This window comes from Onychomys torridus, chromosome 23 (assembly GCF_903995425.1).
Source record: "Onychomys torridus chromosome 23, mOncTor1.1, whole genome shotgun sequence".
Lineage (NCBI taxonomy): Eukaryota > Metazoa > Chordata > Mammalia > Rodentia > Cricetidae > Onychomys > Onychomys torridus.
In genome coordinates this window covers 21,884,225-21,901,321 of record NC_050465.1, presented here as the reverse complement: position 1 = coordinate 21,901,321, position 17,097 = coordinate 21,884,225, and the positions used below count along the sequence as shown (strand labels likewise).

The following is a 17,097-nucleotide window of genomic DNA, read 5'->3' as shown; positions in this document are numbered from 1 at the left end:
TCCCTTGATTGTAAAACAACACTGATTATCCAATTAGAAAGTCAATAAAAATTTGTCTACACAGTAACTGTGGAATAATATTTTGGGGGTCCCTTCCCATCACTGCATGCTCCTTAGACTTCATGGACACCATTTTGTCTGCTGAGGCAAATCAAACAGTTGAGTGATGGTAGCAAAAGAGAATTTGATAAATTGTTCAAGGAAAAAAATAATAGCAATAATGGGGTGACAGCCATCTTCATGTCACTGTGAGCATCTTTTCATTGTGCCAGTTGTCATAGAAACAAGCAGGTACATTTTTTTACAACTAGAATTTGTTTGAATGCAAATTCAACAAAATTATATGTTGTAAGCATGCTAAAAATTCTGGCCGATCTGCATATGGATCTGCTTGAATACCTCTCAGTGGCCGTGACAGGAGCCTGAGCCCATGAGCTGTCAGCAATGACCCCACACTGCTGCTTCCCACACCTTCCAAAAGTTGGTGTTGAAATTCAAAACAATAATAACAATAATAATAATGATGATAATAATAATAATCTAAATCAAAGTGAAGAAAGCCAAAAGAAAAATGTTGCATTTAGTGTCTCTTTTATTATGAAAACATAAAGTTGCAGAAATCCATGGCTCAGCTACTATGGAGGTGTTTTATAGTCAAGTCAGGAAGAGTCGACTTTCTTTTCCTCCATGATGAAAATATTTCATATTTTGGTCCCTCTAACCATGTTTGGACATTGCTTTTGCAGATTCTAATCTAAGAATAACAGGAGTTTTTACTGGAAAAGCTACTCCTTGAAGTTCATTTTAAGACCCAAGAGTCTGTCTGCCTGTCCCCAAAGCCACCAGCTGCTACTAGACAAACAGAAACTAATAGCGAGTTTCTTTCTCTCTAATCCCACCAGACATTTATCTTTGTGTGATAAGTAACTTCAGCATGAAAAAAACCGGGAAGATGATAATTCAAAAGAAGACCCCATTAATCTCTCTGACTTAGTAGCCAGGCTGTCCTAGGCTGAACACTGATCTAAATGCAGCTACAATACGGATGTGTGGATATGCCATAAATCAAGGTTCTAGCAATCAGCTATTTGCAAGTAGAGCAGGTTGGCTCATTTTTCTGCAAATCCAAAGGGAAAATGTCAAATATTTGAATTGGGTCTAAATGACTAAGGATGTTTTCTGGGTACCAAACCAGCCTTTCTCATTTCTGCCTAGTTTCTATGTATAGGAAGGAGAGTAGTTCCAGGTTCCTCAAAGCAGGGCTTCGGTGGCATCCCAGGAGGGGCTCTTCCTTTCCTGAGACCTCAGTGCTCATGAGGCATGGTTCACTTGCCTTATGTGAGTGCCCAGTATCCTGCAGCAGCAGACAATCAGTGTGGTGCCAGCCTGTGTCCCCTCTCTCCAGATCAGAGTCTTGTGAAACAGATGCCATTCTAGGAAAGCTAAGCAGTTACCCCTAAAGAAGCAGGGATGATCACAACAGTGGCGGTGCTTACCAGGGTTGGTGAATGCTTGTTCCCTGAGGGCTGTTAACATACTTAGATGATTTGAGGATAAAAAATAAATTAGATTGTCTGCTGTGGATAAGAACACATGTGCTGGGTTTGATTGTTTTTTTAGTTTTCTTCCGTACCTTCTAAAAGTCCACTAAAGCATTGGTATTTGAAAGGCGTATATAGCGTCGTTTTTTTTCTAAACCTGACAGCAGCACATGGTCTCCCATTCTTCCATTCATTCTAACTTCCTCCTCATCCCTTCACTAACGTGCCTCTCCTTTCTGTTTGCCTTGCCATCATTCTGATCTAGCCCTTCCCAAAACTGCGTTTCACTTTAGCCATTCCATTTTATCAATTATCTTCTGAAAAATCCAGCTCTGGTAATGATGTCCATCCTCAATGGCTCTCCTGTCAAATTATTAATGTAATACTGTTCTCCTGCTGAACCAGTTAAGGATGCAAATGTTCAAAGTAGAATAAGCATCCCAGGTTTTCTTTTAGAGTTAGCCACTGTTAGAACTACAGTTTTATTTATCAATTTAGATGGATGCCATTTAGTGTTAGCAAAAGCATGTTCTGTTGCAACTACACACACCCTGTGATGTCACCAGCTTCCATAATGCAAAAGTAAATACAAGACACTTTCATGATTGATATGCAAAGTTAATCTCATGAGAACTCTCTAACAAAAAAAATTAGAGGAATTTTTATATTACATCTTTCCAAACATGGATAAAAAGCCTTGGGAGACATGTGAACAAAGGTCAGTGAATTTTGTTTGCATAAGGCTTTAAACTACATAATGATAAAAGACATGAAAAAAGTCTCAGTGTCAACAGAACAGAGTGATCGTTTCCAACACTCATGGCATAAAATGGGCTGATGGCTGTGCACTATACAGATTTGGTACAGATTGATTAGCATAATACAAAGAGCCTATCAGTGGGAGACATGAAATGAGGAAGAGGATGCAGCTCAAAAGGAACTCTAACCAGCTTAGAAGCATGTGATAGCATCCTTACTAGATGTAAATAATAATTGGAGAAAACTTAAGTAGGAAATAAATTTTTTTAATTTTGTATAATCTCAATTGAACATTTATCTGATTTTGTATGATTTCTATAATGTATAATTTGACCAATGGCATGGAGAAATGTGTACATATATAGACTGTTGGTGGAAAATATATGCTGCCTTTTCCTTAGGCAATTTGAGACTGCCTACAATTTAAAATTGGATATTGAACCTATTTCTAAAGATCTATCAGTGAATAATACTCCCAAATGCATAACATATAGCCACCACATCTCACTAATTTTTTCTCTCAGTTGTCTGTAGTTAATTCTAGACCTATGGCCAAGAGGGTTACACATCTATAGGTTTGCAGTCAGTATGTGTAAGATCTCGGAAGAAGACAAAAACCACAAAATGAAGCTCACCTTCTCTACTAGATGCAACTATCCCATCACCAACTGTGAAAAGAATTTTATCAGTGCTGAACCCAGACTCTCGGTTACATGTGAGACTTGCACAGAAAGTTAAATTTGACCCAGAGTGAAGCAGAATGGTCCTGAGGTTGCCTGCTGATGGGGCCATTCGTATGTTAAGGGTTGAAATATCTCAAGATCATGAGCCTGGATAACTGAGTGTACTTAGCTGCCATTGTCTGAGCTTGGTAACCTTGAAGAAGAGCTGGGAATTGAGGGGCCATGTTAGGAAACTTAGCTTCAGTGTTCGGTACCTGGTCAAGCTGTAACTGTAATAAATAATGCTTTCAGAATAAATATAAGTACAGAAGTATTCAAAGTAAAGCAACCTTCCCACTTTTTCTTTAAATGGAACTATTAGGTGCTATAGAGATAGCTCAGTGGTTAAGAGCACTGGTTTTTCTTCCAGAGGACCTGAGTTTAATTCCTAGCACCCACATGGTAGCTCACAACCATCTGACACTCCCATCACAGAACTGATGCCTTCTTCCAGATTCTGTGGGCACTGCATGCATGTGGAGCATGGACATATAATCGAACACTCATGCAATATACATAAAATAAAAATAAATAACTCTTCAAGAAATCAAAGGAACTATAGCTACCTCTGGATCTCATCCCAATGATTATTTATTATTAGTACTTCTTCTTGCATATTTTCTCCTGGATTTAATGGGCCATGGTTTTCCTCCAAGAGCCTTCTGAATTTTTCACACCACTCTACTTTTTGCTCATGTGCCTCTGCCCTCCTACAGTCTCGTCCAACCCCCTCCTATAGTATTCTTCTGCTATTCTTTCAATATTTCTTTCAAATACTGTAGTTGCCTATGAAGTACCTTGGCCCTTCTCACCCTGAAATCAAATTTAATTATCCATTCCTTTGTGTTCACAGGGTAAATTGCTCAGACCCCAATTAAAGACCTGCATTTTATGCTGGCTGAAATTACCATCAACTCATACTCCCTATAAGATTTCAGCCCCCTGAAAGGCTATTCCATTTGGCTCTCTGTGAAACTGGCACTGTAGAGTTGGAGCCTTTAAGGAGAAAAGGGGAAGATAATTTTAGAAGATTCCAGGTACTTAACTGCAATCAGAAATCATCCAATAAAAGCAAGTGTCCATTTCACCTCACCAGTTTAACACCTGTTGTCCCCACTACTTTATTCAGGTGTCACTTTGCTTTTGTCTAGGGGCCATCCCATAAAATTACTGGGACCCACCAGAGGGCAGTTGGTGTTCTTTATAGTGGCTTCATTAAAACGTTTTCTGTCCTAAGCCAGCAATGTAGTACTGGTGTAAGAGCTTGCCCAAACTTTTCTTCTGGGAGCCCTCCCTCTGCTTTCTCCACTGCCTAGTGCCGAATAGGTACTTAGTAAGTACTTGCTGAATGACCAGCTGAAAATATGAAATGCCAGAAAGAAGTATTATGTTCTGGCCTGAGCCTGGTGGGATACTGTAGTACATTGAATAATGATGCCCAGGCCAACAACTGCTCACTGCTTGCAACCTCTGTGGTAGGAGGCACTTATGGAGTTGGCCAGCTCCTAGTCCTGGGGAGCTTTGTAATTTCTGATGTTCAGACTCCTATAGGTTTAGGGGATATGACATATGAACTTTCTGACACTTAATATTTTTGTCTTTAGAAATAGGTAATTCATAATTTTGAAGAAGGCATGAATTAGTATTTACTTGTATTCTATAAGGAAAGAGGAGCAGTGTCTATAATTTTTACCAAATTATTAAAGGGTTTAAGCTAAAACACAGTTACAAATCCCCTATCTGACTCAGTTTGATGTAGCTGGAAGTTTTCCTGTGCCCTGCCCAGTCTTATAGCTGCTCAGACCCAAGTAAACACACAGAGGCTTATATTATTTACAAACTGTATAGTCTATGGCAGGCCTCTTGCTAGCTAGCTCTTATATCTTAAATTAACCAATAATTACTAATCTATGTATCACCACATGTTCTGTGACTTTACCTGTGTCCCATTACATTTTGCTCCTTGGGCAGCTGTCTTGAGTCTCTTCCCTTCTGCCTTTCTTCTTCCTGTCTATCTGCTTGTATTTCCTGCCTGCCTCTAAGATGCCCTGCCATAGGCCAAACAGCTTTATTTATCAACCAATCAGAGCAATACATATTCACAATGTACAGAAAGACATCCCACAGCAGTTTTGGGCCACCTGGCAGTGGTCATTGAGCCCCTTGTTGAAGCCTTTGCTAGTAGTGCCAGGATCCTGCTTTGCCAGAATGTGAATGTGAATGCTCACATGCTCTCAGGCATACTTCTGTGCTCTCCTGTAGTCTCTTTTGGAAAATATACCAAGTACCCAATGGTGACAGATCACAGTAGGACCTGAAAGAACATTAAGACGTCACTCGGTCCTCCAAAAGGCAATGCGATTACAGAAAACATTCCTCTGCCTCTGACATATTTAAATCATAGTTTAAAACTAAACAGTAGATTCATAGCATCCAAGACTTGTCACTATGTAAGGCTTATTGGCCAGCCTCAGCAGATGGCTTTGGCAGCTCTATGGTTGGAAAGCCAGACTTAGGATGTTTTAACAAATATGCAGATTTGAGGTTCCTGCCTACGGCACAGATAAACACAATTCTTACCTAATATCACCTGAATTCACATCAGAATCTTCATCCCCTGTACCATCTTCCTATCTATTCCCCAATTTCTATCCCCAGCCTAGACCTTTCTCATACCCTACTTCCATCATGTCCACAAGAGCATTTCAAATGTCTACATTCATCCTTAAATGCATCCTCATCCATCCCAATCTCTTTCAATAAGGGAGATGATCTTTTGACCAAATGGGGTGGCTCCTTGGCTCTACCGTACTGGCAGTCCATCACTGTCTGCTGTCTAATTTGTCCCTGTTATCATTCTCTTCTTGCTGCCTCCCACTGCTACTTTAGTCTGAGATGTGGACTGTATTCTATCACCCACACCACAGCTTTGCCACTGGATTCTACAACACTTCCGAGTGGTTTCTCTGCTCCCTTTATTAACCCCTACAATAAAATTAGAGTCCCAACTGCCTGTCAAGAGGGCACTTTTATTGAACCAATCAGATTGCTTTGTTTCCATACCCAAAATATTCAGTTTCCTTGTTGGATATATCCAAGTCCTTCTTCCCAACGTACAGAATCAAGCACAAAGGAGCCCATGCCTACCCCGCCAACCTCCAGAGACCTTACAGGCCTTCTGTCTGTTCATTCCTTGGGTCCAGGACACTCCTGCTGCAGGACTTAATCCAGGTTCTACCCCCAAATTCATGACCCAACGGGTTCTTTATAGAGTTCGGGTCCTCTCAGGCTTCTCAACATCTCTTTCCTCAGGAAATTTGAATGGTTTTGTGGAACTTTCTCCCTGACAAAGCTTCTTATGCTAGCATTGTGTTTGTTTCTTCCATAGTTAGTGTTTTTAACTGGTATGTTTTTATTGTTGAGTTCCTCAGTTCTACCACACCCAATCCTAAAGTCAGTGTCCGATCCATCTGCTAGCCATAGCACATCATTCATTCAGTATGTAAACAAAATTAACAGATGGAGATGTGTAGAAAACCCAGCACAGAGGCAACTGGGTCCTGTTCTAGGCAGGTGGTCAAGAGCAGTGTCCAAAAGGCCCTGTAAGTGTCCTTGGGACCCTGCAGACATGTCACCTCACAGAACAGAGGACAGCATGATTGTCATGTCTTCAGGAGTACAGCTAGAGAGGCAGATGACCACAGGTCTGAGTAAAGAAGCAAAGGGTCTGGGATTTTTCACATTTGCTATGCTGAAGTCTAGATGGTAGAGTTTACAGGAAGACGAACTTGTCCTTTGTACACTGTACTCATCCCTATAATTACGTTCATCATAACTGAGATTGCAGTTCTGTACCACCCTGCTTACCCTACAGGGTAGTCACAGCATCTGAGTTACCAAGGAGACCCCCCAGAACACAGTGCCTGGCATGGTCAGAAGCACCCTACAAATGTTTCAAGTCTGTAAATGAATAGATGAATGTTGGGGAACGGGTACACCTGCCACATTCCGCTCTGGAGGGTTTAGGATGGAGAACTAAGCAAGGAGGCAGGTGCAGAGGAGACTGCACCACAGTCCTCCCTAGCTGCTGGGAGTGGAGCTGGTTTCTTGTCTTCACAAAGTCCTCAGCCTCTGAAGAGCCATCAGTGAAAGGGTTAACAGCAGAACTGCCTGCCTTTGGTGACACCACCCACTTGCAGTGATTAATATACATGGCAAACATTCCCTTGCCATAGCTCAGGTGACTCAATCTAAATATTCTTTCAAAGAGGTCTTCTTAATTATAATGACATGGTGTAAATATAAGAAAAAAAAAGAATGTCAATTATCACTCCGCATAATAACAGTGTTAGTGTTCTTGCACATAAATTACAAGTAGGTTTACCTATTTAGAAGCGTGAAAAGTGCTCAGTTTTGCAATTTAAAACTTCTGAATATGCCACATTTAAAAATTATGTCATTACAACCAGTAGAAGTTAGTAATCACCACTAAAGTGTGTGCTCTTGAGTATCTGATGAACTATCATACTGAAATCCTTTTTTAAAATCACTTGAAAAGGCAAAATTTAAAGGCACCTATGTTCCGTTTATTTTCAAACATTCCAGCCTCATCCAGAGTGAGAATGTCTATTCCATGGCAAGTGTTGTAAATATACCTAGAGTCATACTCACTGGAGGACAGCTGCTAGTCAGTCATAGCAATTTAAATTTCAATTGTATTTGATTAAAAAGTAAATAAATTTTCAATTCCTAGTGTCAATAGCCACATTTCACATTCTCAATGGCCCCATATAGCCTGTGGCCACTGTGTTGATTAATAGGGAACAGAAAATGTCCACCATGACAGACAGTTCTGTTGGACAATATTGCTCTGAAAAATGTCAATGACTCTGACCCATAATAGCTATCCATTTGCAGCACCAAGACTTACTGGCATGCATCTCAGATTTATTTTTGGAGTAGACATTGTCAGTCACATGGATGGAAATTACTTCAATGTGGCCTTGTTTGGGAAATACAAGTATCCTATTCATGGCCAAATCAGATAATGACCAAAGATTAGAGATGAGGCCTCTATTCTTGCCAATGCCTATCAGTCTGAGCCAGTTGCCAATTTGGATATGGTGTGTGTGTGTGTGTGTGTGTGTGTGTGTGTTTCCTAAATAAGCTCTTAGGACATATCAAAATCAAACAATTCACTGTATCAGATTATGCTTCACCCATCTTTCACTTTCTAACCTACTGGCTTTAAGCCCCGCCCTCTGAACAGGTAACAACTTGGAAGCTCCGTTGCTACACAATTTCCCTAGTTGGAAGCAGCTAGGGAAGAGCTTATCTGGACAGGTCCAACAGTACCTCCAATCAGAAGGCCTGTCGGATAAAGATGAGATGGACATCCGTCTTCTCTAGAGTCACCATCACGATCTTATTCCTTGGCAGATCACCTACAAGGCAGTCAGTTCCTTTGACCCGGAAATAGATCTATCCAACCAAAGCGGAAGAGTCTCAAAACTAGGAAACGAAACCCATTTTCTCTTCTTTGGCCTGTATCCTGGAACCACATACTCCTTCACCATCAGAGCCAGCACAGTGAAGGGGTTTGGACCTCCGGCAACAAACCAGTTCACCACCAAAATATCAGGTATTGACTAGTGATGAGTTCATGCCTTTCATAAGAAGTGGCATTTTGTGCCTTTTTGTTGTTATTGTCAAAAATGCAAAGATGAAACATAATGATAAATTTTATTATCACAGCTGCTGGGTGCCTAAAACAGACTCGGAGGCTAAAATAAAATGCTATGTGTATTTAGCATTTGAGGGCTTGGCCCTCCTGTATTAGTGCATGGCCAGTGTTTTAGCAGTTTGCCTTGAAGGACTTGATTATAAGGCAGAAGTTTATGGTGAGGTCCTCTAGTCCCCTTGGCAACCCTGGGTCACCAGAGCAGCTGTGTTGGAGAAACTCTGACGTAAACCATGAACTGGGCAGAAAGCAGTGCCTGTATTCTGCTGTCCATAGGATCTACATTGTTGGTGGTTTTCCATCCTGCATACAGATGGAAATAGATAGCATCAAACAGTCAGGGCTCCAGCCTTTTACAGACCCAGTTCCATCACCCAGCAAAAGATGCAATTTGATCTGGCAGGTGTATCTGTGCAGAAAATGCCTGCGTTCCTCAGACAGGAGGAAATAAAGTTGCCATCTGGTATAGGATGTGTAACCACAATAAACAGAATTCCACGAACATTATCTTTTTTCTTCCTTCCTTGGCTGTGAGTGGTGAAATATTTGGGTTTGGCCTTGGACTTTTTGTAATGTATTTTGTTAGTCATCCCTCTCTCACTGTGACAATATACTGGAGAGGGAGAGTGGTGGACTTTGTTTTAGCTCACAGTTTGGAGGTCTCAGGCCATGATTGTTGGCCTCATTGCTCTGAGCCTGAGGAGATACTGGGCATCCTAGGGAGAAGCATGTGATAGAACAGAGCAGAGAGAATAAGGGGAAGGTGCTGGGACAAACCCTCTCCCTCTGTGACTTCTTGGTCTGAAAAGGCTTCCGCTGCCTCCCAGTACTCCATTCAGATCGGAACTCATCAGTCAATTGATTGTTTGATAAGATTTGCAGGCTCTAATCAGAACTCAGTAGTACCATGTACCAAGAACCAAACTTTGAACACGTCAGCCTTCTGGTGACATTTTTATATCCAAGCCATAACAGCTATGAAGAAGTAGCTTTGGGGTCTACTTCAGTAATGGTCAGCATGATTTCTATCTGTATTACCCTTCATCCTTGACTGTGTAAAAGGTTTTGTTTGAAGCAGAAGGAAATCAGTGTCCAAAATACAGTATTTTAAATGTTTAATAGGCTTGAAGAGGTTTTTTGTTTTGTTTTGTTTTTTGAGCTGAGGATCGAACCCAGGGCCTTGTGCTTGCTAGGCAAGCACTCTACCACTGAGCTAAATCCCCAACCTGAGAAAGGGGTTTTTAAGAAATTATAACTTGTGGGATATTTTATAAATCATGAAGTATTTTTGTGCACAGATTTAACTTGAAGTTCAATATACATGATATAAGGACAGTGCAGAATTGGAAAAATAAGTTTTCCTGTGAGGATTAAAAAATGGCATAGATGGGCAAACATATTCATAGACTGTTATTGGGATTGGCTAAGAAAGTCTGCATACTGGGATGATTTTAATGTATTTCCTTTTATCTTAAGTAAATATATCCCAATTAATATGATATTATCTATTGTATCAATTTCTCATGGTGACTCAAAGAGGAAATATGTATTACTTCTGAGTAAGTTTTATTATTTTTCCCCAGTAGAGATCATATTTCTATGAGTATTATCATAAGGAGAAGTTCCATCAGAAAAATAATTAAGCTTCCCATATATTATATAAAAATTCCAATGAATATGAGTCTGGCCACCTCAGGTTCATATAATTCTATCCCAAAGCAAAGAAACTTGACATTTCAGTTGCCCTATACAAGCTCATCAAAAGTAATGATTGACTTTTATGGTATTAAAACCACACTGCTATGCTCCCAGCTACTTGGGAGGCCTTGGCAGGATGGTTTAAGCCTGGGATTTCAGCCTCAGCAAACAGAGAAAGATCCCAGTTCAGGCCAAAGGAGATAGGAAGGGAGTTAGGTTATAGTTCCTGAGCCCTGTTCTCTGTTTTTATGAACCAGAGAGAGAGAGAGACAGAGAGAGAAAGAGAGAGAGAGAGAGAGAGAGAGAGAGAGAGAGAGAGAGAGCGAGCTATGCTTGCATCCAACACACAATTGCGTGTTGTGAAGTAGAGTTAATTCTTAATGGAATTAGAGCTGATTTTGAATGCTTAGGAAAAATTAATAGATGTAGCTGATAAATAACTCACCATTTTTACATAAAAGCTTTTTCCCCGTGTAAGACAACTAAGAAGTTTGCTCACAGAACGGGATCTCTAGCTGTCACAACCAGGCACCTCTGCCCAAATGTGGTTGAGACTGGCAGCTCCCACATTGTAGTTCCCTGCCAAGGGGAGTCTGCAGATCTGTCTGGAGGGCAATTACTGAAGTGTACAGTTGCTAGGCTATGCTGAGACACCATTTCTAGAAAATAGAGATTGTCAGAAATGACTAAGGAGAGTACATTGCTGAGAATTGTTGATAGTTGATAGCTGGGGAGGGACGAATCATTCTTTGGATTATTTTTTTAGCCTGTGGCCATTAATAGATTACCTGTGCTCTTGTGGATGGGCCTACGCCCATACATGTATGGGCAGCACTAACTGAACTTAGTAGGTTGCTGTGGAGGAGGAGGAGGAGGAGGAGGAGGAGGAGGAGGAGGAGGAGAAGGAGGGAGGAGGAGGGAAGAAAGGAAGGAAGGGAGGGAGGGAGGGAAGGAGGGAGGGAGGAAGGAAGGAAGGAAGGAAGGAAGGAAGGAAGGAAGGAAGAGAACATGAAGTTGGAAAAAAGAAGGAAGAAAGGAAGGAAGGAAAAAAGGAAGGGAGGGAGGGACTGAGAGAGGGAGGGGAAAAGGTGACATGAAGTTGGGAAGGATTTGTGAGGAGTTGGAGAGGGAAATACAGAAGTAGATATGACCCTGTTTCATTGTAGGAAAGTGTGAAGTTCTCAAGAATAAGAAAAAACCTCTTTTCCCTGTTAGGAAGAACTCCAAAGTTTGTGGACTGTCTGGAGATCTGTCCTTTTGAACTGTCATAATTAGTTGCCCCTATTTTAAGAGATGCCAAACTAAAGCTTCAGATAGGATTAATGTACTTCCTTTTCCTTCTCCATTTTTTTATTTTAAACTCAAAGTCTATGTAGCCCAGGCTGGCCTCAAATTCACTATAGAACTGAGGATGGCCATGATCCTCTTGCCTCTGCCTAATTACAGGCCTGTGTCACTGTGCCCCATTTTTGTGATGCTGGGGATTGAACTTGATACTTTGTGTATGATAGGCAAGCATTCTACCTACTGAATTACACCCCAAGACTGAATGTACCTACACCCTATACTGTAGAAAATGAAACCTGAAAGTCAAGCCCAAGCTGTTTGTTCTGCCTTCGTTTCTCATGTGTTTTCCACTGCCATGCTTTTCCCAAGAGTCCACAGGTCATCACTAATTCACTGCACCATGTCTCTCTGGCTTCCAGCATCCTCTTTAAACCCTTGGATGGGTCTTTAGTTCGTGGAAAAACTCGACTCTAGTGGAAGAACCATGGCATTCGGTTTTATGGTACTAGTGACTACACCAAAACTTCCATATATGCCGTTAAGGCAAATTGTATATTTCCATCACAGTACATATATTCCAAAATATGGTTTGTTGATTAAAAAAAGAAAAAGAAAAAAAAAAAGACAGACTGTAAGCAGGTGGCCAGAATAGAAATGGAAAAATTGAGGCTCACTAACATCCCACTAGTCCCTTCTGCCCCTTCTCATCCTCAGCTCAGGGTCAGAGAGGTTGTTTGACATGAGCAAAATATCCCTGTTGCTTTGTGTCTGGACTATATGGATGTAAGTCTCAGGTGTGAGCGATTGAGAGCTATGACTTGATCTGTGTCCTTTGTAAAAAGAAGTGAAAAGTCACTAAAAGAACTAATGAGTCTCCCATCTAATATTGTTTCCCTAGCACCGTCCATGCCAGCGTATGAATTTGAGACGCCTTTGAATCAGACTGATAACACGGTGACAGTGATGTTGAAACCTGCCCAAAGCAGAGGGGCACCTATCAGGTAAGGGACAGACAGAGGGCCATGCTGGCTCAAAGAGAAGGAAGCACCAGTCATGTTCACTGATTTTTCCAGTTTTTTCTAGGCTTCTCCATGCTGTTTCCTCACTAACTCTCCTTAAAAGAAAAGACTGTGGAGGATGAAGGGGCCTCCATGGGAGGTGTAGAAATACTGGGTAGTCTTTGGATGCTGGGGAAAAGCTCCAGCCTCCTGGCCAGGTGGCTTGACTCTCAATAGTAATAGCCTACTGTAGTTCAGGCACCCAGGGGCAGAGGATATGTCTTCCTGAGCTTTAAATGGGCTGGGGTTTTTAAAAATATATTTAAATTGACCAATTCCTCAAGTGTATATTTAGTGTATTATTTTTAAAGGAAAGAAAATTGTTAGGAAAAATCATAAAGTCTTTATTTGAAATTAAGATTATTACCAACATCTAGGCCCAATTAGTAATTCCATTATGTTTTATGTAAATAAGAAACTACAAAGGAGGACTCTCACAGTAAATCAATAAAAAAAGATATTTATTCTTCCTAGGAAAGATACAAAATAATTCCAGGAGTGGACCTGTCCTACGATCATGGGTCTCTATAGATATTATTTCTTCTCAATTCGGTGGGATTTGGATATTTTATCTTTGCCTATCTGAACAGATACCATTCCATTAATCTCTTATTCTGGATAGAATACCCACACCATTGAAGCCTCTCCATCCATAGTACAGGTTGTGTGCAGTTTGTCTCTTGGGCTCCTTTTGGAGAAATTGATCTGATAAGCCTTTTAAAACCTGACTATATGTGATCTCATTTCTGCTTCCATATTACAAAGCAGATAGTTGGACTTTGTTCTGCTTGGCAATGTACACACAGGTCTATGGAGACAAAGATCAAAAGAGAATAGTTTATTAGGGTGGAATTATGGAAGTTTATATTCAAAACAGCTTGAGAATTCTGCAAAAACAATTGGTGTTCTATTCTGTTGAATTATATGCCATAATCCCTCTTTGAGTCCTTTATGCTAATTTAAAGGAACGGTTAGTGAATACAGTGAATACAGACACACTCTCCTCAGCGTGCATGCTGTTGCCACCAAGAAGGGTGACTTGACACTCTATGGCTCCCTGAGCTGATTTTTGCACAGGGTGGAGGTCTGATAATTGGATGGGCCCAAAGCACACATTCTCAGGTACTGTCCAGGACACATGTGTTCTTATAGCCAGGCATTTTTCCTTTCAAAGAGCTGGATTTCCATTAAATGAAAATGTATGCTCTGACCTCAGCCTTGGGAGCATCACTTATTCTGACCAAGCTAATGATTTTTCTAGACTCAACAATAATGAGCATAGTATTGTTCATTCTGTGAAGCATCATGGTCAGAGAGTCAGTGGTCAGCAAGGTTCATGACCACAAATGGAAAGAAGCAAGGATGCTAAGGGTCCCTCCACAACAGCTATTGCTGATCCCTGTGTCCTACAAAGGCCTTTTACACATTTCCTATTATTGCTTTCTACTTTCAAACCTCTTACTCAGATCCCTAGCCACATCGCCACATGGATCTTTCCAAATCTGTGTTTTGAAGTAGTTTCTCTTTAATCCTCCTGTCTTTTTCTTTTCCATTTTCTAATATTTTTCTCACTAAGTTCTTGTTCCATTCTTTATTTTTATATATTTGTTCTGCTTTTGGAGACCCTAGTGGTTAGTTCTAGATAAGCATATGCCTTCTATTCTTATATCTGTTAACACACACACACACACACACACACACACACACACACACACACACACACTACTTATCAGAGTCCAACACACAGCTTATCCCTCAGACCTCATGTCGCCTTCATGAAACCCATCTCTCTGACATACAGGAAGATTGGGGTTTCCACAGTGGTCACAAAATCATCAAGTTCAAAGGTGCTCTGACCACCATGGAAACCTAAATTGTCTCTCCAAGTTGACTGGGAGGATGCTGTCTTCAAGGGGGCAGATTGTCTTGACACATATTTGAAAAAGGAAATGATCACAGCCTTACCTGTCAAGGTTTTATTCTTCATTCTTTTAAAACAGCAAATGTTCCCTTCAAGAGACTCATTATATAGAACAACATAGTGGACTGATTATCCATTGAAAAGAGAGAAGAGCCATATATCTGCTTTGGAAGAAAATTTCTGCAGTTCCCTCAAAATGAATAGGGTTTGTTAAGCTCTCCATTTCCTTTAATGTTTAGAGAAATAAGAACTGTGATTGAGAAATCATATGGACCTACAATATAAAGCCATTGTGTAGATTAAAACACTGAACACATCTGGAAATTTGCAAAAATGCACATGAAATCATCAAACTGCCATCCAAAAATCACCTCCCAAATGGTAAAACAAAAGCTAGAATGAAGAGAGGAAGGGGGCTGGGGTAAACATCTGTTTGCTTTCCTGGGTTTTGAACAGTATTGTGTGTTCAAAAATACTATCATTGTGTGGTTTCCAAAATGCATTCTTTCCATTGATTTGATTTTTCTTTGACCCATATTCATCAGCATTGGAATTCATTCCTCCTTCATTTGTATACTTCACTGGGTGAGTTCATGGAGTGTTGAGTCTATCAACTCTCAGCTGCTTTAAGACAGATTCCCAAAATTGCACATAGCTCTCCATGTAAATGATGGTTGTCTTTTTATTGACCGACACATCAGCTCTGTCACAGGAAATTATTTAAATCCAGAGATGGCAAAGAACATCCCATCACTCCAGCCAGTAAACTAGCATCCCAGGTAGAATTGAAATGTCTATATATGGATTCAGTTTTTTCCTCACGGACAGGGAATGGCTTAATTTTCTTTTACTTGGTTAGAGTTGTCTTGTTTCTGCCTTCTCTCTATCATTCATTCTGTATAGACATGATCCAGTAGAAAACAATTCTTGGAATTTGGCAGAAAGGAAGTAACTAAATAAAGGATAAATTGTATGTTTTCTTGTGCTAACAAGAATGCTTTATGGTGTGTGTGTGGTGTGTCAGTGCACACATGTGTATGCATGCATGCATGCATGTATGTGTGTGTGTGTACACATGCATGTGTTCATGTTACAGGAAAGTAAGCAGTGAAGGAACTCTATCTACTTTCAGAAAACATGCCACACTTCCTGAAGCTGGTTTGATGTTGGCACTATATGAAGAATGTTTCTCTGACTCCTTCTGCATGCCCCCAGTTAGGTAATAGATGTTGGTGTGTGGTAAGGAGAGCCAGCACAAGCATGTCTGTGAACCTGGGTCACCTAAGAGATGAGGATCCAGGGCACAGCTATTGAAAGACAAAGGACAGTCAGGCACCTCACTTGAAGATGCTTCCTATATTAGAAATGGTGTTGTTGACATGCAGGTGATGGTGGTTGAAAACATGGAGGTTGTAAAGTATGAACAGGGTGTTTTTAAGGCCCTGGGTTCGATCCTCAGCTCAAAAAAAAAAAAAAACAGTTTTAGGGCAGGAATAGCTCTGCCTGTGGCTCTGAAGGAATCTTTCATTCCATCAATACTATCTTTTTGGTGCATGTAAGTATGTGAATTTCATGGGGTTCTTCTGAGAGTTAAGTGAGCTAGTATGTTTTAAAACACTTCAACCCATACCCTGTCCATACTAACTGCCTCATAGTTTTTGTGCCTGCTGTGCATCTTCAGAACAATGCTTGCAGCCACTTAGACTGGCCTTAGTCCTCTAGCCCATTCTTCTGTCTCATTCAATCCTGAAGTCAGGAAAAATAGAATTTTACATAAAATTGAACAACTGAAAATTGTGTCCATCAGCAATATTATGAACACAATTTCTGTAGTTCTCATTTCTGTGATGCATCTTAATATTTGATGGCACAGAGCCAGATATTAGAGTAAAAACTGAGAGATCAGAGGAATAGGACAAGCCACAGCCAACCTAACCTTGCCAACTCCTCAGCCTCCAGAGAGCTATTTCCTGTAAACCCACGCCTAGATGCCTTTTTGTCTCTGCCCTCTTACTTCTTCTCTCCACCCAGCTACATCACTTTCCTCTTTCAGCCCAGCTCTGTCACTTCCTGTCTGTCTGTACAGACCTCCAGACCTCTGCGGTTAGTGCTGGGATTAAAGGCGTGTGCCACCACGCCTGACTCTGTTCCCTGTGTGACCTTAAACTCACAGAGATCCAGACAGATCCCTGCCTCCCCGAATGCTAGGATTAAAGGTATGTGCTACCACTGCCTGACCTCTATGTTTAATATAGTGGCTGGCCTTTTCCTCTGATCCTCAGATAAACTTTATTGGGGTACACAAATAACATGTCACCACACTCTTGACTCCATCTTTACATATTAGCTCTTAAGGAAAGGCAATCTCTGC

The 17,097-nt window shown here is 40.8% G+C and overlaps 1 protein-coding gene across 11 annotated transcripts in view; it reads left to right on the top strand.

Moving 5' to 3' along the window:
• Window positions 1–17,097, top strand: part of Ptprm (protein tyrosine phosphatase receptor type M) — a 709,515-nt gene that overhangs the window by 425,986 nt on the left and 266,432 nt on the right. For all 11 annotated transcript variants that reach the window (XM_036172971.1, XM_036172968.1, XM_036172967.1 and 8 more), the window contains 2 exons: window positions 8,462–8,663; window positions 12,646–12,748. In XM_036172971.1, coding sequence (XP_036028864.1) covers window positions 8,462–8,663; window positions 12,646–12,748 — 305 coding nt within the window. The remainder of the gene's footprint in view (window positions 1–8,461; window positions 8,664–12,645; window positions 12,749–17,097) is intronic.